Below are 25,001 nucleotides of genomic sequence, written 5' to 3' on the forward strand. Positions count from 1 at the left end.
TCTTCCCAGAGCCACATGTCGCTCTCCATCGGAACAGATGACATGGTGGGGCTGTGGTTCGTATGAAAGCCGCCTCTCCTCCGCTGCCTTGCTGTTGTGTGTCTGTGTGTGCGCGACCATGCGCGTCCGCGCAGTGCGACCGCGGTGCCTGTTTTGTCACGTGCTCTGTAACGGCTGAGGTAAACGCGTGACCGTAATTTCGTAGGGTTTGCAGAATGACTTGAAAGCGTGGCAGCGGCACCATTAAGTCTAAATATAACTGATTGACTGTGCGCCGCACGGCGCGGAATACTGGAACACCTAGCGAAACGAGACGCTGCCGTCGGCCCTCTGTAATTTGACACGATGTGGTTTCATTCAACCAATGAAACAGCAAACGGGGAGCAGTTTGAGATCCGTTTTAATAGTGGAAGTTAGGTGATGGGGATTCTCCGTTCCTATCAGTGTACACAGGTCGGATGCAATCTGTCATGCTTGGATTAAAGCAGTCGGCATACTCTGCTGATCAGGGCTCTCATGTATTTGTGTCACTGCCTAGAAGCATGTGGCTCAGAAGGTAGAGCAGGTTGGCTGGTAACCACAAGGTTGCTAGTTGGATGTCAGGGAGAGTCCCTGAGCGAGGCGCCCCACCCTGACAGCCCCCCGACGAGCTGGCTGTCTCCTTTCATTGTCGACTCCACCGTTGGCGTGTGCATGAATGGGTGAGTGTTAGGCAATATTGTACAGCGCTTTGGGTGGCCACTTATTAGAAAAGGGCGGTATGAATGCAGTCCATTTACCATCAACCTGCCGCTGCTGTGGATCCGAACGCACAAGCACCACGAGACTCAATGAAGTCACGATTTAAACAATTTGGGGGGGAGAGCACAAATAGCTTACTGCAGCTCTAACCTCTGACAATGGGCTCTGGAGACTCCACCGTCACGCTCCGAAGCTGAGCCAATGTGAGAGCGCATCAAGGGCGACACAAAAGTACTCGCTTCCCCTCAAACACTGTTTCTGTCACCGAGAAAGAGCGGGCAGTGAGGCGTTACATTCCAGCCACTAATCACGTTGATGGCCTTATTGTTGGGTTTCATCTCGGTGCCGCCGCCGCCATCGCTGAACGAATCCCCAAGGACCCAACACACGTCCCTCCCGTGTTAAACTGAATATAAAGAGCCTCTACTGTACTACAAGGTGTTGATCAGCCATTGAAAGCCGTTTCAAGCTGACGGATCTGGTTGCAAAGCCTTAGAGTCAAATCTAAATCGGATGCATGTCATGACAGTGTAGGTAGGGGTCAGGCATCCCTACAGGTTGGTTGCGGACATTGGGGTTACAGTTTCAGCTGAAAGGTTCTTGGTTCAGACCCCCCGACCACTAGGCTATCGTCTGCATTGTATGCCGACGAGATTCAATTAACCCCATCAAACAGCGAGTCACAGTTGTAGGTTCCTTGATTCATGGGGACTCTCCATCAGGAGTCAGGAGGTCATTAGACTGGCCTGGATTAAATGTTTATATTTTAATGACTCTGAGTCAAATGACTTCCAGTGGATGTCTTCAAAATACAAAACAGTAAGGAGAGTAAGACCAACTTAATTTGCAAAAATATTTGTCCTCCACAGATGTTCAAACTGCGAGAAACAATTTCTCTTCAAATGTATTTTGTTGGGGTTTCCAAGGCGTGAGTACCCTGCCTACATAGTTGTCCTTGGCTCTGATGGGGTGATGCATCACTCCTCTACTACAGTAGAGGAGTGATGCTTTACAGTAGGAGTCTCAGTAGCAGACCCTCCGGCTCCATCACACAACAATACGTCAGCGTGTCTCGGCCGTTTCCAGTGACCCTAGACGTGGCCCTCGGCCGCACACCGTAGGGTACGCTCCTGTGTCTTCAGTGTATTTAGGACAGTTGTGTGACGGTTGCTAAGCCAACGTCACGCTGCAGGAACGTTGTCCAACGCTCTGAAGATTTAGACGCAGAAGACCTCATTATCTGCTGAGCATGGCAACGCTTTTATTGTGCAGAGAGGAGCGGTTTCATGTACCGGGAAGTGGTGGATTCCCGTGAAGTAAAACAGGAACGCACCCGGGCTCTGTTCCCGTCTTCAAGGGTACAGGAGATTTGGTTTGCTGAGACTAAACCATTTATTTTGTTTTGTTTCTGTTTTTTCGAGTGGCTGTAGATAATCCTTACCCAGCGTACATCAACAAGGGGCAGCGACACAAATCACACAACACCCTTCACACGAAACCCATCAGCACGGACGACGCCGGCCGGAGGACTAGCAGTCGTAAGAGCAGGCCTCGTCTCGGAGCTCTTCAGCATGTGTGTTGCGGGGCTAATTGCACTGTTCCATTATACGGGTCAATCCGCTCCGAGGCCAAAGCCCGTCCCCCCGTAGGGCCCGTGTCCAGGGAGCCGGGCGCTTTAAGGTCCCCTCAAAGCGGAAGCGAGGAGGAGGAGGGGCCGATTAAAAAAAAAAAAAAAAAAAAAAAAAAAAACGACAAACACACAAGGCGAGAGTGAAAGAGGACTTTGTGTCGGGACGTGGGGAGCTGCCAAAAGAGGAGGCTAGGGGTAGGAGACGCAGGGCTGGGGGAGGGGGGGGGGGGGGGGGGAGGAGGAGGAGGAGCACAAGAGGAGTTCTGGAGGAGCAGCAAGGGGGGGAGGAGAGGGGGGCTGTGAATCACGTCTTTTGAGAGAATGAAGTCTGCCAGGGATGGCTGGGGTCCCCTTTATTGTGGGAGCCCTACAGGCCTTCCTGGCTCTGCTGCCCCCCTCCCAGACCACAAAGACGGCCTTTCTTCATTTATTTATTCAATTTTCACGCCACTTCGACCCCTGAGTGGCCTCAGTCCCTTCCCCACTGGCCTGTCCCTTTATCTCTCTATCTCTCTCTCTCTCTCTCTCTCCCTCCTCGCCCCCCTCTCCCCAGCTCTCCTTCCCTGCCCTCTATCTCTCCCACCCCATCTCTTTTTATGTTACTCTCCCCTCCAGTCTTGTCCCTCAATCCCTCCTCCTCTATCCCTCCATCCCTCCCTCCTTGTCCCACTCTCTGTTCATTCCTCCTCCCTCTATCTCTCCATCCCTCCTACCTTGTCCCTCCTCCCTCTGTCTCTAATCCCCTCAGTCCAGGCCTTGTTTCCCCACCTCCTTCCCACCTCCCTTTCCCCCTTTCTAGAAGCCTGTGTTTTAGTTGCGTTTGGTCTGAGGGGGAGGGGGAGGTGGAGGTGGAGAGAGGGGGAGGGTGGGAGACTAGGGGGAGAGAGGGGGAGGGTGGGAGACTTCGGGGGTCCAGGTCTGGGTTCTAGGACGGTGGTGGGAACCGAAGCCATCTGAAAAGGCGCTTTTAGAGGCGAGATGCCGCACTTGGCGAGGTTGAGCTGTGGTGGGGGTCTCTCGCTCTCACACCAACACCAACACCCTCTACTTAACACTAACACGCTCCAGCTCCTGAATACTGATTCAGCCGACCATCCTAATGGTTCCTTTTTATGCTTTATTGTATTCTGCATAGGTAATAGTATGATGATGATCTGACGGTACAGTATGGTAACAGTGTGCTTACAGAGCTAAAACAATATGTGTGTTTTCGGTTGTGTTTGCTTTTGGCGATCCATTCGGGTGGGAGAGGATAGCGCCGTCAACGCTGGCAGGATGTTGTGAGTCCTGTTCCGAAGGAGTCGGAGGTGATGGGAATGGGGCGTGGCCGGGTGGGAACGTGTTGGGAAGCCTTCACAGCGTCGGTCGGAATTCATGGAAAGTATTTTTCCCCTCCTGGTCACCTTCCCACTCGGCAAACAAACCAACAAGTGAGACAGCGAGCGCTGGTGAGGCCGTTCACAGAAGACCTCCAATAGCCCTCTGTCTGCTCGATCGCTCTCTCACACACTCTCTCTCTCTCTCTCTCTGTCCCTCTCTCAGACTCACTCACTCACTCACTCTCTCAGACTCTCACTCTCTCCACCTCTCTCTCTCCCCTCTCTCTCTTTCTCTGTCTCTCTCTCTTTCTCGCACTTCCTCTTGCTCTCTCTCTCTCTCTCTCTCTCTCTCTCTCTCTCTGTCTCTCTGTCCCTCTCTCAGACTCACTCACTCACTCACTCCCTCAGACACTCACTCTCTCAGACTCTCACTCTCTCCACCTCTCTCTCCCCTCTCTCTCTTTCTCTGTCTCTCTCTCTTTCTCGCACTCCCTCTTGCTCTCTCTCTCTCTCTCTCTCGCCCTCTCTCACCCTCTCTTGCTCTCTCTCTCTCTCCCTCTCCTCCCTCTCCACATCACTACATGGCGTGCTCTCTCTCTCTGGAGATGGGCGTGTCTGTATGTGTGGTCGGTGAACTGCAATATTCACTGCCCACACTGACCGGCAATAAAAATTCCTTCCATGAACTTTGACATTTCTGAGATAAGAAGTTAGGGAAGATTTTAGAAACCAGAGTAAGGTTTGCTTTAAGATTAGTATCACGGGTAGCTCCTGAGGGCCCTCAAACCACAGGAGCCCCATGCAGGGGCCCGCCAGAGGCCCCGACAGGACAGTAATCTATAACCCTGCTCTTCGTCTTTCTAAAGATAACGGGTTGAAGTCACAGTCAGGATCCATCTGTGTGTGTGTGTCTGTCTGTGTGTCCGTCTGTCTGTCGCTACTTCTGCTTCTTCTCGTCGCTTCTGTGTACGTTTCCTCTTACACCTCCATCTCTGTCTGAGAGAGAGAGAATATGCTTCCACTGCATTCTAGGCTCGATCTTCCCCTTTTTATTGCCGTCATAGGGCTTTTTATTTAATGTTTTTTTGTTGGTGTTGCTCCAATAGCAGAATTAACATGAACTATATCTACTGAGTATGCATTGGGCTTGTATTGTTTTTTAATATATATTTATTGATGGTTATTTGAATAAAAGGGCTAAAGCATAAACAATGTAAAAGTATTTGTCAGTTGGCTCCACTGCATTTTGATCTTCTGGATCAACAGACAAAAACTTAATGATAAATCTGCTGATGAATGAAGGTAGGTCCTAAGAGAGTGACAGTGTTTATTTATTTTAATTAATAGGAAGTGTTCTTTCTATCCACCAATTAATCTCTGATTTTGACCAGTATCCTCGCAACTAATCTGGCTTCTTTGAGTAATCTCAAGGCTCTTGTCTGCCTCTCTCTGTCTCAGCTCGCTGTGGAACATGGACATCTGATGTGCTTATCTTGCTCTGCTTTCATAACCTCCTCCTGTTTCAAAGCATTGTGACACCGTAGAAACACCCAACCGTCTTAACAAAGCACAACAGTTCAGATAACACTGTTCCCTGCCTTACCCTGCAAGGTGCAATGAGTTCAAAGTTATGAAATTAAATTTTTTTTCCTCAATGCCAGTATGCAGATCTCCACCGCACCGCTCCCCCAAAACGGTTACATTGCATTCATAAATTTGGGTGGAATGCAAATCTCTCGCAGACTACAAGGTCTTGTAGTTTGAGACGCTTTTGGGTCACACATGTTGAGAGCTACAGAGAGGGCGCTACAGGGACCTAACATGTGAGAGAGAGAGAGAGAGACAAAGAGCTAAAGTGAGAGAGCTACAGAGAGAGAGAGCTACAGGGACCAAAAATGTGAGAGAGAGAGAGAGAGAGAGACAGAGAGCTACAGAGAGAGTGCTACACAGAGAGAGAGAGAGACAGACAGACAGACAGACAGACAGACAGACAGAGAGAGAAAGCTACAGAGATATAGAGCTACAGAGAGAGAGAGAGACAGAGAGAGAAAGCTACAGAGAGAGATATAGAGCTACAGAGAGCGAGAGAGACAGAGAGAGAGAGCTACAGAAAGAGAGAGAGACAGAGAGAGCTACAGAGAGAGAGAGAGAGAGCTACAGAGAGAGAGCTAAGAGAGAGAGAGAGAGAGCTACAGAGAGAGAGAGAGAGAGAGACAGACAGAGAGATAGAGAGCTACAGAGAGAGAGAGAGAGAGAGCTACAGAGAGAGAGAGAGAGAGACAGACAGAGAGATAGAGAGCTACAGAGAGAGAGAGAGAGAGAGCTACAGAGAGAGAGAGAGAGAGACAGACAGACAGACATAGAGAGACATAGAGAGACATAGAGAGACATAGAGAGAGACACAGATAGCTACAGAGACTTAAAGAGACACAGATAAAGCTATAGTACAGAGAGACAGAGCGAGACGGAGAGGGCCAGCAAGCCTGCTGCGGGTTCTGGGGTCAAAGGGAAGCCACGGTCTAGCCCTGGTCAGCATATGGGCCGTCTGTACTCTCTCCTCCCTCTCTCCTGTCTGGCGCCTTTTTGCTCCAATAAGTCTCAATCAGCGGCCCCCACGGACACACATCTGATCCTGTTGGCTGCGGACCACGGGACCATACGGGCCGGCCGCCACGGCTGGTCGCTCGTCGTATGGACCTGCTGGCTGTGACCAGTTTACTACTGGTCACAGCCAGCAGCAGTCGGCTACGGACGTTTGGTTCGGCCACGGCCGAGCCCTGACACCCACTTCTTGTCAGGTGGCAGTGGCTCGGGAGGCAGAGAGGGTGGCCTTGAAACCGGAAGGTCGCTAGTTGGATCCCCCGCTCCTCCTGGCCGAGTGTCAAGGTGTCCCTGAGCGAGGTGTCTCACCCTACCCGCTCCCGACGAGCCGGCTGTCGCCCTGCGCGGTTGCCTCCGCCGTCGGCGTGGGATTAGGCGCACGAACGGTTGCAAGTCGCGTCAGATAAAAGCGTCCGCTGAATGGCCTCAATGTAAATGATCCGGGCTGAGTGTGTTGTCGATGGTGACGCGTTCACCTGACTGGAAGGACTCAGCCTTGATGCTTTTATTGAAACGTTGTGAAGCTAGTGTTTCATCAAGCTTTTAGCAGACGCTCTTACCCAAAGTGAGTCACAACAAGTGGATCCAGACGCATTAGAGAGAGAGAGAGAGAGAGAGAGAGAGAGAGAGAGAGAGAGAGAGAGAGAGAGAGAGAGAGAGAGAGAGAGAGAGAGAGAGAGAGAGAGAGAGAGAGAGAGAGAGAGAGAGAGAGAGAGAGAGAGAGAGAGAGAGAGAGAGAGATTATTTTTATATTTAATGTTTTTGACCTCTTAATTGTTCACCTGCTTTGGCAATGTGTTGATGTTTGTTTCTCGTGCCAGTAAAGCTATTTTGAATTGAATTGAGAGAGAGATAGAAATAGAAACAAGTGGATTTCCAGTCTTGCATGTCAGCAACTTCCTTCAAGTAAAGGTAACTTCCTGTGCCGGAACATGTGTCCCCAGAAGAGGTTCCGTACCGGTTGCTACCCCAGTTCCGATGGCTTGGCATGGCAGTTCTCTTCTTTTTCTCACTTCCTGTGTGTCACGTGCGCCGCGTGCACGTGACACACAGGGCCGCTCACGCTTCCTCTGCTGATCTCCTTGGCGACGCGCTCGAGTCTACACACATTTGACATGGCACAGAGACACCCACACAACAATGGAGTTATACCACACACACAAACGCACGTACACACACACACACACACACACACACACACACACACACACACACACACACACACACACACACACACACACACACACACACACACACACACACACACACACACACACACACACACAAATATGCACAGACACGCGTATACAAATATACACAGCTACACACACACACCCAAAGACACATACACAAATATAAACACTCACGTACAGACTCACACACGTACACAAATTCCCCCCCACACAAAGACACGTACCGCAAACTTATTCCCACACATACACAAACACATACACACACACAGACAAACAGACACGTACACAAATACACGCAGACAAATACACAAATATACAGACACGTACACAAATATACACACACACTCACACACATACGCAAATTCCCCCCCCCCCCCACACACACACACACGTAATGTACACAGACACAGACACGTACGCAAATACATACACACACGTACACAAATATACACGTACACACACACGTACACACACACACACACACACACACTCCACACTATTCAGAAGGTGACATATCTCACTGCTGGCGTGTTAAGTATTTGACTGGCTGGGGTGATTTTCAGCGGCTGGGGAGACGGACACGCCAAAGCTAACGGGACTGCTAAGCGGTTTCCAGGCTGGGGTCTGTGGAGTCTCCGCACAGGGCCTGAGAGGCGAGGGGGAGAGGCGGGGCTTGGTCGGCCTGGTACTGGTACCAGATAGATCCAGAACGACTTGTTAACACCTGGTACCCAGATAGGTCCAGAACTGCTTGTTCACGCTGGGCTCCCAGAAAGGATCACGAACGACTTGTTCACACCTGGTACCCACAAGGGTCCAGAATGATCTGTTCACACCTGGTACCCAGATAGATCCAGAATAGCCTGTTCACACCTGGTACCTGGTACCCAGATAGGGTTAGGGTTAGGAGAATGAGTTTGATACCAAATCAAATCTGTTACGGTTCCGATAAGAGTCTTGCAATCGGGCGTGGCCACGGAAGTTCAGCGGTCATGCTGATTTCCTCAGTGTGTGTGTGGTTGCTTTCTTTCCTGTGGTTCCCCCTCCGGCTGTGATGGCATCACAAGCGGAAGGACGCGTGATGAAACAGGGCATACTGCGGATATTAATCATATCTACAGCTGATTCAGTTCTCCCATTCATGAATAGAAAAGTATTCATTATTAGCTTTAGTTCTCTAGTGGCCTCCTAGTGCCATGCCATTTTATAATGAGATGGCATTTGACAGATTCCCCCTGTGTGTGTGTGTGTGTGTGTGTGTGTGTGTGTTGACCTTAAGAGGATGACGCTCTCAGCCAATCAGCAGCCTGATCTAGATCATGTCCCTCCTCTCTTTAATCCAGTGACTCAGTAGAAGACTCGGATGTCACTCGCCACTCCCTGAAGACTCTGACAGGTCTGACTCTGAGTGCAGGTCAGACCTGCTCCTAAAGCACCCGTTCATTATTGGACTCCCTGTCGTCCGCGGATGACTTGTTTTGGTTCTCTCGGTTCTCCAAACACCCCCGTGGTTTTGGGTAAATAAACTTCATGCGTCACCATGACAACCGGGGAACTGTTGTCGGGGAATATTTTATGCTTATTTTTTGCGTCTAGATCAATTATACAACCCCCCCTATCCCCCCAAATACATTAACACATGCAAACATATCTATATATCTCTTTAGATAGATAGATAGATAGATAGATAGATAGATAGATAGATAGATAGATAGATAGATAGATAAAGATATATCTCTTGTTGCTTGTTTTCTACATTATCTGCTCTCGGCTCTATCGGGTGTCTGCTCTCCACCTCTTAGAGTGGCTGTTTGTTCGGCTAATAGGCCGGGAATCAGGTTCTCTCCCCCCTCCCCCTCTCTCTCCCCCCTCTACCTCCAACCTCACCTCCGTCACAAACCGGTAAACAGCAGCATTAACCAACTCCCCCCCCAAAGCCAGCTGACGTCAGAGTGGACATCATCCGATACGCCCGGGCCCGGAGACACGGACACGTCGCTAGGCCCCCCAGCTCAGCCCCGCTACTCAGGCCCCCAATCCCCAAATCCCCCCGTTCAGGGCCCCGCACCTAACGAGCCCCGCGGTGTCACTCCAGGTCTCCGTCGGCCACGCCGGCGGTGACGGAGACGGCGTTGCTATGACAACCGCAGGCAGGTGGTGTTAAGCTACAGGCTTTTTCTTTTTTTTACTTGTGTTATTTTTACATGCGACCAGGTAGTTCTTTTGGAAAAACACGAAATCTCTCCATATGCCTCAGCCTGTGACCCCGCCCCCTTCCCCGGTGTGAGGCCTTGTCTTCGACCGCTCATTGATCTGTGATCAGTGGTCTGCTGCTGCTGTCTGGGCTTTTAGACCCGTTGGTTTGGAGGTCTCTGAGGCCAGGTGATCGCTTCCTCTTTCTCTCTAAGTGAACTTTATTTCCTGTGCCATGGCCCTGTGTTCTCTGGAACACCGCGTGCATCCGTTTTCGATGGAATACTGCATAGATCATGGTTATGTAGAACAGTGGTTCTCAACTGATCTGGCCTTGGGACCCACATTTTTCATGGTCATTATGTCGCGACCCATTTTTATTAAAACCAAGCAAATTTATTTCTCTAAAACACTATCACACATACACAATGTCATCATGTTTTTTTTAACTTAAAAACAAAACCTTTTTCATCCCTGCATACAGAGCTCTCTAGCAATGAGAAACTGGTCAATCAATACTGCGTGCTGCTGATTTAGGTGAATATGAAAAAGATGAACATCATAACTGATCACACAAATATAATCTTCAAGTAGGCTTTGTAAACGGATTGTTTTTACTCAACAAGCATTCAGTGAAGCTTATGAGATAGTTGGGGATGTGCTTTTTTCCTGATAAGAGTTTCAAAGTCTGGGGTGATGTTTGACAGAGTTACTCTCAGGTCATGTCCAGCGTCCAACCTGTTCCTCTGCTTGGACTTGAGCTGGACCAAAGTTGAGAAGCCACTTTCGCAGAGATAGGTAGTGCTGAACTTAGTAATTGAAGTGATATATAGGCCGACACATAGGAATCATATGTCAAAACGGGCTACATTTGGCTGAATTATAAAAGGTATAAGTGGTCATTTGAAGAGCTGTTTGGGAGCCGAAAGAGCCGGCTCTTGTTGGTGAGCTGATCCAAATTATCCGGCTCACTAAAAATAACCTAAAATCTCATCTCTTATCAGATGGCCTAATCACTGGAACTATTTTTAGCTATTTTATTTTTTCTCCTACACTCCGCGACCCATTCAAAATGAGTCTGCGACCCACTTTTGGGTCGCGACCCACCAGTTGAGAAACGCTGATGTAGAACACAAAATAGTTCCAGTTCTATAGAACTCTGTACAGATCCAGTTCTGTAGACCTCTGTAAAGAGCAAGTTCTATAGAACACGGCATAGATCCAGTTCAAAGAGGGTTCTAAAGAGCGCTGTAGAGAGAGTTCTAAAGAGCGCTGTAGAGAGTTCTACAGAGCGCTGTAGAGAGACTTCTACAGAGCGCTGTAGAGAGAGTTCTACAGAGCGCTGTAGAGAGTTCTAAAGAGCGCTGTAGAGAGTTCTAAAGAGCGCTGTAGAGAGAGTTCTAAAGAGCGCTGTAGAGAGAGTTCTAAAGAGCGCTGTAGAGAGAGTTCTAAAGAGCCTGTATAGAGTTCTAAAGAGCCTGTATAGAGTTCTGCAGAGAGCCAGTGCTCCAGCCGGACGCTGGACTCAAAGATGGCCTTTGAAGCGTCCATGTTGCACCCCCTCCCTCCCCGACCACATCTGTCCGGGGATTTGTTCAGCGTTCTCCCCCCTCTCTGGACTGAATCGAATGTGGACGGCAGCTGTCTTAACCTCTCTCCCTCGCCCGCCCTCCCCCCTCTCCATTTGGCATGGCTCCATCATCTACAGATAGTTCCAGTAAAAGTAAGGAGGCTTCTCTCCACTTCTCTGTCTATCTAAACAAAACACCGTCCTTACACATCCTTGGCTTCCTCTTCCCTTGGCTCCCCACCCCCGTCCGTCCGTCCGTCCGTCTCCAGTGTGTGAGCCAGACTGAGGAAGCCCCCCCCCCTCCCTGGTACGGCCAGGGGGAGACCTCTCACATGACTGCCCGCTCCAGTGTGGACGCTGGTCTCTCGCTCCCGGGCCATATGGGGGCCCTCGTTAGCCCAACGCCCGGACTAAAGCGCCCGGCCGCCTGCCAGGGGGGGAAACCCCAAAGTGAACCGTCAAACGGCGGCGGGACAAAGTACCGGGTTCCCAAAACCACCGGCTCCTGTAATCAGCCGGCTCCGACGCCGCGGAGACCCCGTCCGCGCGGCGGGCTCCGTCTATTTCTGGTCTCCGCAAAATGCTACGTGGAGACGGTTCTGAGCGCTGGCGAGACCTCCGTCCGTAGCGTAGCGGCTCTGGGGTTGATATGGTTGGGGGGCCGGTTGGCTAGCCGCCCAATGCTGGCTAGCTGGCTAGCTGGCTAGGTTGTTGGCTAGCCAGGCCGGTTGGTTGGCTATCTGCCTAGTTGACTGGACTAGTCTTTAGGATATAGCCAATCTTACTCAGAGTGTGTGGGGTTGATGGGTGCTTATACAAGCCATCAACCCCACTCTGTTTGTCTGTCTCTCTCTCCCTCTGGCTGTTTGTATGTATGTGTGTGTGTGTGTGTGTGTGTGTCTGTCTCTGTTTGTGTGTGTCCCCCTCTGTGTTTGTGTGTGTGTGCGTGTCTCTCCCTCTGTGTTTGTGTGTGTGTGCGTGGTGCGCTTGGCAGCTTGCGTGTGGCAGATGTTGGCCATGTCACCAACAGCTCGCCTCCATAAACACCGGGCTGCAACAGACGGCGGCAGTAACACTGTACTTCATATCCATTACTGTCCTATTATTTACAATCAGCGGAACACAAACCGCTTACTGTCAACCACACATTCCATCGCCACGCAGACCCGGAGCGCTTGGAGAGCGTGTCAAAGAGCTTTATGAATAAAGTTTTCTGTGTTGAGCGTCGTGCAGAAGGAGGTGTTGTACCCCTTCCCTCCAGCTCCTCAACGTCGTGTTTTCCTCTCCCTGTTCCAGGCCTTCCTGCAGCGGATCCGCCAGACCTCGGAGGACCAGCAGTGTCTGACGCCAGAGCAGGTCAAGGTACGCCCGCCTGGACCCCGGCAGTCATGGACCCACCATCAGAACACACAACACACACCATCAGAACACACACAGTCAGAGCACTCACCATCAGAACACACACAATCAGACAACACACTGTCTGATCGCACACCACCAGAACACACAGCGTCAGAACACACACCGTCAGAACACAGACCATCAGAACACACACAGTCAGAACACAGACCATCAGAACACACACAGTCAGAACACAGACCATCAGAACACACACAGTCAGAGCACACACAGTCAGAACACACACAATCAGAACACACACTGTCAGAACACACATCATCAGAACACACATGGTCAGAACCCTCAATCGTCGTCATCATCATCATCATCATCATCATCATCATCATCATCCTCATCCCCCTGTCACGCCTTCACAACCACCACGTCACGCACAACGATAAACTTGGACGGGCGTAGTTATTACACGCAGGTGTCTTTCTGACGTGAGATTATCCCTGCTGTAAATGATCGGCCGTCACGCTCATTCATTGATTGATCTTTAAAGGGCTGTAAGGGGCCTTCTGCCCATGGAGGCAGAGACTGAAGTCCTCAGTGTTTGAAGGGTGCCGAATAGACAAACGGGCCCTACCTCTAATACACAACACAAATGTCCTCCTAATTTCACCAAGCGAAGCCGTTTCAGTGCAGACACTGACGACAGTTTTATTGTTTACAGATTTCGTATTTTATGTGTTACGATTTTTAAGGGGCTGCAACACTGGGTAATGATCTCTTTCTTGGAGCGCCTGAAAAGAAATATTATCTGTCTTTGTAGGCATTGTAAGTTTAATCATAGAATGCCTTCCGCAAATGCCGTACTGAGTGTTTTACATCGTCATAAATCACAGTCACATAATGACATAAAAGGCTAAAGTTCTTTTTCGCTTTATTGTTTTCTTGTTTTTGTTTCATCTTCCTGTCATCATCGTCTTCTCCGCAGGAACGTTTTTAATTACTTAATCAATCAATGTCATTACTTAAAACCACCATAAACCGCCGTCAGGCGATTTAGTGTAAATAAAGTTTGGTTTGAACGCTCCCCAGGTCCTGTTCTCCAACATGGAGGACATCTTGGACCTGCACCGGGCGCTGCTGTCGTCGCTGGAGAGCTGCCTGCAGCCCGAGCCCCATCCCCAGCATGCACTGGGGCACGTGTTCCTGCTGTATGTGAGTGACCACACACACACACACACACACACACACACACACACACACACACACACACACACACACACACACACACACACACACACACACACACTGCTTTCCTCTTTGTCGCAAACAAGCCTGCATCCTGTCAGGCAGTTTCTGTCTCTCTCTTTGTCTCTCGCTCGCTCTCTCTCTCTCCTCCTCCGATGCTGTTCTGGTACTCTGCATCTCTCCCTCTCCCCTTCTCTTTCTTACTTTCCTCCTTCCTTTCTTCCTTCCTCGTTTGTTTCTTTGTTTTTGGTCTTTGTTTTTCCATTGTTTTCTCTTTCTTCCTATATTATTCTTCTCTCTCCCCCTCTCTCTCTCTCGCTCTCTCTCTCCCCTCCTCCGGGCCCCTGTGTGAACTCGTGCGGCCCCCAGGGACACAAAGCGGGCCCTGTGTCCGGGAGGAAGACACTGGGGCCCGCTCTGCCAAGGGGACAATGTACTGGTCTCTCGCCCTCTCTCTCTCTCCCTGGCTCTCCAGGTCTCTCGCCCTGTCTCTCTCTCTCCATGGCTCTCCAGGTCTCTCGCCCTCTCTCCCAGGCTCTCCAGGGCTCTCTCCCTCGCTCGCTCTCCTTCCCTGCCCCTCACAATTTCACTCTCACTTTTTAATAATCACTACCTCACTTTCATCCACTCACTCAATCTCTCTTTCTCCCACTCACTCTCTCTCACTCACTCTCTCGCCCTCTCTCACTCACTCTCTCGCCCTCTCTCAATCTCGCACTCTCGCACTCACTCACTCACTCACTCACTCAGTCAGTCACTCACTCACTCACAGGCCAGACCCCAGGAGTCATTCACCTCTCTCACATGACCGGAATCAGAAGCATTAGGCAACATTGTTGTTTTTCTCTTTAATTTCTTTTGTATCATGTGACCGGTTTCAGGTCTCATGTTAAACGTCAGTCCTAGGTTAGTTCTCTATCGTTTGTAATTAGGTTAAGTGTGATGGTTACAAGGGACCGAGCACAACATAAACCAACGCCACTGTTCTTAGGGACCGTTAGAGACCGATGGGCTGAGGGGGTCCGGACTGACCTTCCTCTTGGATACCTGGTTATCTAACAAGGTGTCCAAGAGGACGGATCTGGGGGCGGCATGTGGCTCAGGAGGTAGAGCGGGTCGGCTGGTAACCGGAAGGTTGCTAGTTCGATCCCCGGCTCCTCCTAGCTGAGTGTTCGAGGTGTCCCTGAGCGAGACGCCCCTCCCTGACTGCTCCCGACGAACTGGCTGTCGCCCTGCGTGGCTGACACCGCCGTCGGTGTGTGAATGGGTGAATGTGAGGCGATATTGTACAGCGCTTTGAGTGGCCACTGGTTAGAAAAGTGCAGTATAAATTCAGTCAATTTACCGTTTATCTTCATGTTTATGGAGTGTGTGATGGTTCCCTGGCACAGTGCGTTTGTGTCTGTCTGTTTTGACACGCACGCGTCACAGCGTTTCTGTTTATCTCGGTGGTGGAGGTATCGGGCTACTCACAGGATATCTATTACACCACCAACCCCGCCCCCCCCCCCGACCCTCTCGCACCTCTTAGCCAATCAGAGAGCAGCCTCTTGTCTGGCCACCCCTGGCCCTTGCCCCCCTGGCTCAGGGTCAACCCCACGGCGGAGATTTGATTAACCCCTCGGCATTGTGGGGGATGTAGAATGTCTACTGGGAGGAGGAGAGGAGGGGAGAAGAGATGAGAGGCGAGGGGAGAGGAGGAAAGGAGGGGGAAAGAGAGGAGAGGAGGGGGAAAGAGAGGAGAGGAGGAGAGGAGAGGAAGGGGGAAGAGCAGAGAGGGGAGGGGAAGGGAGGAGAGGAAAGGGGGGGGCAGGGGTTAATAAAGAACTTCATGGTAGCTCGTGGGTTCAACCCGCTAACACGCCAACCATGTTCCGTCCATAAAGGCATGAAAAGCACGAAACAACATTTCCATGAGGGCATTCACCAGATGGATAGGGTGGATATTCTCCCAGCCCAGAGGTCCTGTGTTCAAACCCCGACGCCAACATCTAGGCGCCCTTGAGCGAGATGTGTAACCCCTACCTGACCCGCCTCTATAAATAAAACCTAAAGTGTTGTGAGTCCCTGTGGACGAAGGCAGTGGCTAAATGAGCCGACTGTACACCAGAGTGTTTCCCTCCTCTTCAATGGGAACACTAACGCCCCGGTCCGATCCCCCGCGTGCGACGGCTAATTCCCCCCCCCCTCCCCCCCTCCCTCCTCCCGGACGTGGCCGGTGGAAGGAACGGCGGAGACGTCAATATTTGCTCGGTTTCCGACCGTGTGTTCCTGGCCGGGGAGGACGGGGCCAAACACTGACATCACTGTGGTCCCGTCTGAACACCCCCCCGCAGGATAAGTCTGGGACTCTCGCCTACGATTGGTTAGAAGGGCTCTCCTTTAGATCGTGTTTGGATTAGTCCTAGCTGTTTGCGGGAGTTTATGGTTAGGGTTAACCCTAACCCTAACCATAACCAGTCGGAGGAGACCCCTTCTGACCAATCAGAGGCGAGAATCCCAGGCTTACCCTGCGGGTGTTGGAGAGAGACAGAGGCTTCGAGAGCGGTTCTGTGCTCCCTGCGTGCCCGCCACAGATCTCTGTGAGGCCCCTGAAGGCCCGCGGCCCCTGTGCGTGTGAGGGGGTCTTCTTGGGGCGCTGCGGGGGACTTGTTGTCGCTCTGAGGGGCTATTTTTACATCAGGGGGTTTTATGACTGCTGGGTCGATGTCACATGTCGGACAGAGACGTCACAACGTGTGTGTGTGTGTGTTTGTGTCTCTGAGCGTGTGTGTTTGTGTTTCTGAGCGCGTGTGTGTGTGTGTGTGTTTGTGTGTGTGTTTCTGAGCGGGTGTGTTTTGAGCACCACAGAGTATACCTTGAGAGATTTATTTGGTCTTCTACTGGCTAATCTTTTTTTTTACTTACTGGGGGAAAGTGTTTCAGTTTGCAGTTGCTCTGCTTAGGAAGAACAGCATCAAGTAAAAGATCAAATACAGGAACAAATATCACCTCCACAGCCTGCTGCTGGTCATCCGGCTGGATCAGGGTACGAACTACAACAAACTACAGCATATGTGGATTTAAGTATTTTTCTTTAAGGATTATGTCACCGTCAGAGATGTAATACTCTGGATGTTGTGTCAACAGCACAGATCTGCTTCTGTACTCTCTCCCAAATTAATTAATGAACGAATGAAAGAATTTAGAACCCATTCACGCGATGCGGTGCGTTCTTAGAGTTGGGGTTGCATCCCCAGAACCTGCAGGCGTGCCCCCAATCCCTCAACACAACGATAGACCCCAGTCTCCCCTCCCAGTCCCCGTTCTATTGTCCCCCACACACACCCCGACGCCACAGGGGTCCCGGGGCCGTGGATCCAATGTCGGGGTGCAGTATAAACAACGTATAGATCCATACGTCCCTGGAGGGGTCTCGAACCCGCGGCCTCAACACCTGCAGACCTCAGATCTGTCGGCCGAGGCGTTCCTCCGCTCCTGCAGACAATAGAGCTGTCGGCGGGAGAAAGGGCTTCATCAATACTGCAGGACGTGTTTGTGTTGCGGTCGGAGAACGGGGTCGAGTTTAAACGTTCCTTTGTCCGGGCGGATCAGATGAGACGGTGCATCTTTCATCATCGGGGAGGAAGGGTGTTACTGCAAAGTTCAGGACAGAGTGACGACTTGAAGATGACTAGATGTTACTAACAGTGAAACGCTGCCGAAAATGAATGCCGAAGAAATATGGACCTTACCGGTCAAAAGTTCGGGGTCACTTAGAAATGTCTTTAATTTTTTAAGAAAAGCACTGGAGATGAAGATACCATGAAATTAATCAGAAATACAGTCTATACAATGTTAATGTGGTAATTGACTAGCTGGAAACAGCAGATGTTTTATGGAATATCTACACAGGTGTACAAAGGCCCATTTCCAGCAGCAATCACTCCTGTGTTAGTAGTAGTTAATACTGTGTTAATAGTTCATTGTTGAGCTCATCGTGTTAAAAGGCTCATTGATGATTTGAAATTCTTTGTAAGTTAGCACAGAAAACTGTTGACTAAAAGTGAGTTTTCATGGAAAACATGATATTGTCTGGGTGACCCTAAACTTTTGAACGGTAGTTTAAATACATAATTTGTAAGACACGGTCAATGTGCGAGGACCTCACCGACAGCAGTTGAGTGCACAGCATTAGCGGTATAACTGTACATTATTGACGTCGATGCGTGAGTGTCTAAAGTGTCTAAGTGATCGTGTTTCTGTGTTTGTTGTTGTCCTCCAGAAGGGAAAGTTCTCCATGTACGGCGAGTACTGCAGTAACCACGAGAAGGCCCTGAAGCTGCTGATGGAGCTCAACAAGGTCCCCAACACCCGCACCTTCCTACTGGTGAGACTCCTACGCTAGGCTAGGCTAGGCCAGGCTACGCTGGGGATCAGCCGATTCAATTCACTATGAATTGACATGTTACGCTACATTATGCTACACTCTGACATGCTATGGAACGCGACGATCTTCTAGACCACCGTGTTCTATGCTACGCTGATATTCTCTGCTACAATGTGCTGTTCTGTGCTACAGTATGCCACGCTATGCTATGTTATGCTATGCTACTATAGGATATGCTACTAGGATATACTTATAGGCTATTCACATTATTTTCATCACCAGGAAAACACTTTAGCTTCATACTAGAAGTGATGCAAAGTAGTGATATTCTGTGCTACGCTATGCTTTACTAGGCATTATATGTATTGCTAATGTGCTATTGTGCACCACAACTGTTCCGAGCATGCCGCTAAGCTACGCTATGCTATATTATGCTACCATACGCCATGCTACTCTCTGCCGTTCTGCGCTCCACTGCGCTCAGCAAGCTGCTCCGCTGCTTCATAATCATCACTTGTCCTTGTCGTCTCCTCTTTGATCCTCACCCCCGTCGCTGCCGCTCATTGTCCTCTCTCAGCGCCCCCTCCTGTGATCTACTGCCCCTGCTCTAAATGTTTACCCTGTTCCCTGACTTATGAGCTCCCACCGCCTCCCTGCCCGTCGTCTAGATACGAGGGAGGAACCGGACCCCCTGTGGGTTCAGCCACAGTCCCATCGCGCCCCTCCCGCGTCCTCGTCTCTTCACCGTACTGGCTTCCTGTCCGCTCCTAACTACTTCCTCTGCACCACATCCCCTTCCTTTTCATTTGTCCGCTCTGGTCCTCCCCGTGTCTTCCCCTTCTCCGTCCGTCCCCATCGACTCCAGCCCCTCTCCCCCTCCTCCCCTGACACAGGGCTCACCTCTGTTGCCACGGTCGCACTCCGCTAAAGGGCAGTAAATGTGGTGATGTCATTGTGCGGTACTTCCCCGCGGGGGGGGGGGGGGGGAGGTCTCTGGTTTACCCGCCAGCTGTTTCCATGTTTTGGTCAGCGGAGCCGGGGGGGGCTGGCCAGACAATAAACCCCGGAAAGGCAGGAGGGAAAGGGGGGAAAGGGAAGGAGGTGGTGGAGGTGGTGGAGGAGGAGGTGGGCTGGGTCCCTGCTTAAGTAGGACTCTCTAACAGATGAAGTCACCAGCTGAACTCAGGGCTGGCCCCAAGGAGGGCAGATGTTTCTGCTGCTGGACGGCTGTGGTCCAAGGCCTCGCCCCGACCCCCCAGAGCAGGACGGTGGAGGTGGAGCATGGGCATCAGAATGATTGGTCTGGGTCTGGTCTGGGTCTGGTCTGGGTCTGGTCTGGGACTGGTCTGGGTCTTGTCTGGGTCTGGTCTGGGTCTGGGTCTGGTCTGGGTTTGGGTCTGGTCTGGGTCTGGGTCTGGTCTGGGTCTGGGTCTGGGTCTGGTCTGGGTCTGGGTCTGGTCTGGGTCTGGGTCTGGTCTGGGTCAGGGTCTGGGTCTGGTCTGGGTCTGGTCTGGGTCTGGTCTGGTCTGGGTCTGGTCTGGGTCTGGGTCTGGTCTGGGTCTGCCCTGGTTCCGGTAGCTATTGGTTTTGTCTATTGTGGTCCGTCAAATGGCAGTAAAGTCAAATCCTAAAGTCCCTGAATGTTGCACATGCTTGGTATTATGTCATTTGGCCTGACTCTCTCTAATTTCAAATCTATTAATTAAATCTGTTAATTACATTCCATGGTTATGAAGACCAGACCCATTCGTTGACCTCGGTGAGAAACCAAGATGCAGGGGAGGTTCAGCTCCTGGTGGAGATCCTCGCTAAGCTACCTACGCTTAGCGAGGTGGATCATCGCGGTGAAGGGAACAAGAGGCGGGGACACGAGGACGGGAACGAGACGGACGAAGAGGGTGAAGGAAGACGAGAGAAACTCCCAGTTCCTTGTAGGAGGTCAGCCAGAGGAGATGAGAGAGGAGAGGAGAGAGGAGCAGGAGACGAGGACGGAGGAGGGATGGAGTAGGAAGGAAAGAAGGCAGGCAGGAAGGAAGATGGAAACAAATAAGGGATGATTGAGTTGAGAAGTGAATCTGAGTGAGACGGAGGACGGAGGGAGATGGGCAGAGAGAAAGAGGGTGATGGAGAGAAGGAGGGAGAGCGAGAGAGGGAGGGAGGGAGGGAGAGGGAGGGAGGGAATGACCACACCAGTCTTTCCGCGGCTCGTTGGAATCCGTGGAATGCTGAAAACTCTGCAGTTCTCCGGTGCTGTCTACACCCTCCACTCCTGTCTTTCTCCTGCTTCTCCCCCAAGGCCCTCCCACTCCTACTTCTCCTCCATCCTCTACCCCTCCCTCACCCTCTCTTCCAGCCCCCCCCCCCCGTTTCTTTCATCTGTCTCACATATAGGGATCAAAGTCATTGTCTTGGATTATTATTACCCTCTCTCTCTTTCCCTCTCTGCCTCACTCTCTTTTGGCTCTCTCACATTCTCACTCATTCTCTCTGCCTCGCTCTCCCTCTAACTCATGCCCCTGCTCTCTCTCTCTCTCTCTTGCTCGTTCGCACGCGCTGTCCCTTCTCTCTCGCTCCCTGTCTTGCCTTCTCTCTCTCTCTCTCCCCCCCTCTCTCCTCCTACTGTTACAGATCTCCTGAGTGTCGCGCCGGGTTCATCTCCTCTTTGATCTCGACGTTTGATCTCTGATCGTGGTATATGATCTTTGATCTCAAGGAACTGCGGAGAAACCGGTTTCTCCCGCTCCGAGCGGCTCTCGGGCCACCGTGTCGGCGTCCCCTCCGTCGATATCAATCGCCACGTTTCGGCCGATGTGTGTGTGCGTGTAGTGGTCGCTTTTCCGTCTGGCGCGTTTTAAGGGAAGCTTCCTGCGTTTGTTCCCCCAGCACTGTATGCTCCTAGGCGGGAAGAAGAGCACAGACATACCCCTGGAGGGGTACCTGCTCAACCCCATCCAGAGGATCTGCAAGTACCCCCTGCTCCTTAAGGTATGGACCACCTGACCCACACTCACGTGGGGGTCATGTGCTGTGACCCCAATACACTACCCTAGCACCCTACAGCACCTGCTACCCAAAAACATCTACCTGGCGCACTGGTTCTGGAGTAGTAACTACCCTACCTTACTCCAATCGACCCTGCCCTACCCTAGATAGCCGTATCCCTTCCCCTACCTTACTGCTACCCTGCCCTACCTCAAATCACAACACTACTCCTCAAAGACGACCTCAAACCTCGGGGACTAATACCCTCGGGTATTAACGATGTGAACAGAGTAGCACGTAGCATGTTGGCGCCCTATGCCCCCCTCCCCGTGCTGACCCCCCCTGGTGTTCCCGGTGGTCTAGGAGCTCCTGAAGAGGACCCCCAAGAAGCACATGGACTACCCGGCGGTGGAGGAGGCCCTGCAGACGATGAAGACGGTGTGCTCCAACATCAACGAGACCAAGAGGCAGATGGAGAAGCTGGAGGCCTTGGAGCAGCTGCAGTCCCACATCGAGGGCTGGGAGGTGAGGTCTGGGACCGGGGGGGTCTAGGACTGTCTGCAGTCCCACGTAGAGGGCTGGGAGGTGAGGTCGTGGTCTAGATGGAATCCAGATGGGACTCTATATGATAAAGGTGTATATGGACACTAGATGGGGTTAAGAACGACTCCAGATGAGGGTCTAGACGGACTCCACATTGGACACTAGATAGACTCAGGATGCCGTCTAGATAGACTCCAGCTGGGACTCAAATGGGGTTTAAAAGACTCTTTAAAAGTGCACTTCTCTCACAATGAGACCTTGTCACCTAGGGCCACCCACTGAGACAATCTTCCCACTCGAGATGCCGAGGAGAGCGGGTGGGGGGCGGGGCCTAGTGGCACACCGGCCAATCAGAGGAGACCTAGAGGGCGGGATTCTTAGTGGTGATGAGACTCAGATTAGTGGTGCTTTCTACAAATGTGTAGTAATTGGTCAAATGCATAGAAAATGGTCGATCTGAGCTGCTTAATTCACAGGACAAAGACACAAGGGGATGGTCATGTGACAAGGACAAATGTGTCTCAATCTCTCGCTAACTCTCTCTTTCACTCTCACCCTCTTGCTCTCTTTCACTCTCACGCTCTCGCTCTCACGGTCAAGAGATATGTCAGAGAGTGAGAACAACAGACAGACAGACAGAGAGAGAAAGTGTCAGAGGGGGAGAGAGAGAGAGTCAGAACGCTCTTGCATTCTCTGACTCTCTCTCACTCTCATGCTCTTTCCCTCCCCCCCCCCCCCCCCTCTCTCTCTCTCCCCCCTTCTATCTATCTCTCACTCTCTCTGTCTCTCTATGAATATTTTCCCCACTTCACCGCTGCCACAAATGTTAGTGGAGCAAAACAAGAAGCTGTTGTCGGCCGTTTGGCAGTTTCCCTTTGCTTCAACTTTAACAAAGCTCTCCTATGTCCCACCTCGGCCACGTTGCTGAATCACTCACAGACAGGAAGCACGCGCCCATAACCCGATTGGGAGACGAGGAGGCGAAGATTCGGTTGTAATGTGCGACTCGCCGCGAGAAACCAACCAATCAGGGGCACCAGAAAGAGCTCTTCCCTGAACCATTAGGGTCCATTATGTCTAGAAAGCACTTCCCAGTCTACTGACTACACACACACACACACACACACACACACACACACACACACACACACACACACACACACACACACACACACACACACACACGTTAATCTACGCCTAAAAAAATCCTGCATAACACACAGTGCATAGGTTATCCATCTCTTAACTGCATTAGTCTACTCTCAGGTATTCTGCGGGCTACACTCTGTATTTGTGCTAATGGAACACACACACACTGCCCGTCAATCACCACAGTGCACTTATATACATACAATGATTTGCACGTGTAGGCACTAACACACATGTCATCCATATGTGCACGCACTCCGACCATAAATGCGTGAACATTTGTTAAATATACAGCAGATGAGTAAAGAGGAACAGGTGCACGCACACACACATCGATGGACAGAGACAAAGGCACACATACAGACATAAACGCACACATAGATGGACAGAGAGACACAGATACGCATACAGACACGCACACAACCACACGCAGACACACACATATATGGGACAGAAAGACACAGGCACTCACACAAACACACGCACACACACATGCAGACACATCGATGAACAGAGGGACACCGGCACGCATACAAATGCACACACAAACACACGCACACAACGATGGACAGAAACAAGCAGCCATGCATACAGACACACACACATGCAGACACATTGATGGACAGGCAGAGACGCACGCACACACACACCCAAACACTGTGTCTGTGTGTGTGTGTGTGTGTGTGTGTGTGTGTAATCCAAGCCTGTGGTGCGGTCAGGGTGAGGCATGTCCAGACTCTGGGAGATCGGTGTTCTCTATAAACTCCGTAGCAGTAGACATCCATCACCAATTCAGCCAGGCCCAATCCATTAAAGACGCCCCGAGCACAGTGCTTTCTGCCGGGCTGGGGCCTGATCGCTGGCCTCAAGGTGTGTGTGTGTGTGTGTGGGTGGGTCCGTCTATCTGTGTGTGTGTGTGTGTGTGTGTGCGCGTGCACGAGGTATCCACCCATGGACATGCTCGGTTCCAGTTAACCTGGAGTCTTAACGGAAAATGGATTTCTCCGAGTGAATTGTGATTGATTAGAATAGTGTTTTTCAGGAGTGGTGTCTGCGGCCCCTTTTTGTCACGCTTAAAGAACACAACATTCCCGTCCCGTCGTGGTTGTCAGGGTTTGTCAGCTAAATCACGTTATTGTCTTTCTCCGGACGGTTTATGATATTATCATTTGGGTGTTCGGCAGTTTTCCAAACATTCCTAGTTGAGGCTGAGACGACTGAAGCAGAACATCAATATTGAGCTAACTACAAAAAAGATCCCAACTGCTGAACAGCCGGGTTTCTAAAAGACAGGACAGAGAGCAGACCACTTTAGAAACAAAAAGAGGATGTTCCTTATTTTCTCTTTGGATCCATCTTACGCATGGACGAGATCAACTTCAAAGGCCCTTAAGTGGGGGTTCGGAATGTGTTGATGCTGCGTTTTAATTGGCTGTGTGATGTTTGAATGTCCTGGCGGTGCGTTTTAATTGGTTAACTGACGGCCATACTTGTAAGGAATAACGAAGGTCAATTGGCTCCGAGGCGGTCGGCTCGTCAATGGATCAGCCATCACTAGAGGCTGCCCTGCTCATCAATAAGTGATCAGCCGCGACGCCAAACGCCTGCCCAGAGAGTAGACTCTTAATCCCGTGGGGGGTTAACTGTATACTGGGCCGCACCGTGCTTACGGAAACACATTGGCTCCTGCTTTTCACATCAAGACAAGACGTCCCGCTCTAGTAATACTAGAGGGATACGTGTTCAAGCGTGTGACAGAATTTGTTTGGGTTAGAAATGTTAAGAACGCCGAAGAAGTGAGAACGTTGTGGTTAAACAGGACTTCAATTCGACACGGTATGTGTGTGTGTGTGTGTCGGTGTGGGTGTGTGTTTCGATGTGCCCTTTCACCAGTTTGTGGCTTTGTGGCTGATAAAATATGCCATATATCTGAACATGCACCTCCCACGGTGTCTCTGGTCAGCTATTTTTAAAAAGGGTTTCCTGCAAGCCTTCCGATTATAGTACTCCCTATCAGCATTACCCGTCCCCACACCCACACACCCCCTTCTGAGACTCTCGGTGCAGAAGGCCTGCAGCCTGCTCGTTGTCGCGAAGGGAGAGAGCGTTCGAG

At 51.0% G+C, this 25,001-nt stretch overlaps 1 protein-coding gene across 1 annotated transcript in view; it reads left to right on the forward strand.

Moving 5' to 3' along the window:
* prex1 (phosphatidylinositol-3,4,5-trisphosphate-dependent Rac exchange factor 1) overlaps positions 1-25,001 on the forward strand; it is an 86,416-nt gene that overhangs the window by 6,664 nt on the left and 54,751 nt on the right. Inside the window, 5 exon segments of the mRNA XM_079742284.1 lie at positions 12,544-12,609; positions 13,690-13,812; positions 18,110-18,214; positions 21,098-21,199; positions 21,560-21,721. Coding sequence (XP_079598410.1) covers positions 12,544-12,609; positions 13,690-13,812; positions 18,110-18,214; positions 21,098-21,199; positions 21,560-21,721 — 558 coding nt within the window.

Source organism: Pollachius pollachius (assembly GCF_949987615.1).
Source record: "Pollachius pollachius genome assembly, chromosome: 8".
Lineage (NCBI taxonomy): Eukaryota > Metazoa > Chordata > Actinopteri > Gadiformes > Gadidae > Pollachius > Pollachius pollachius.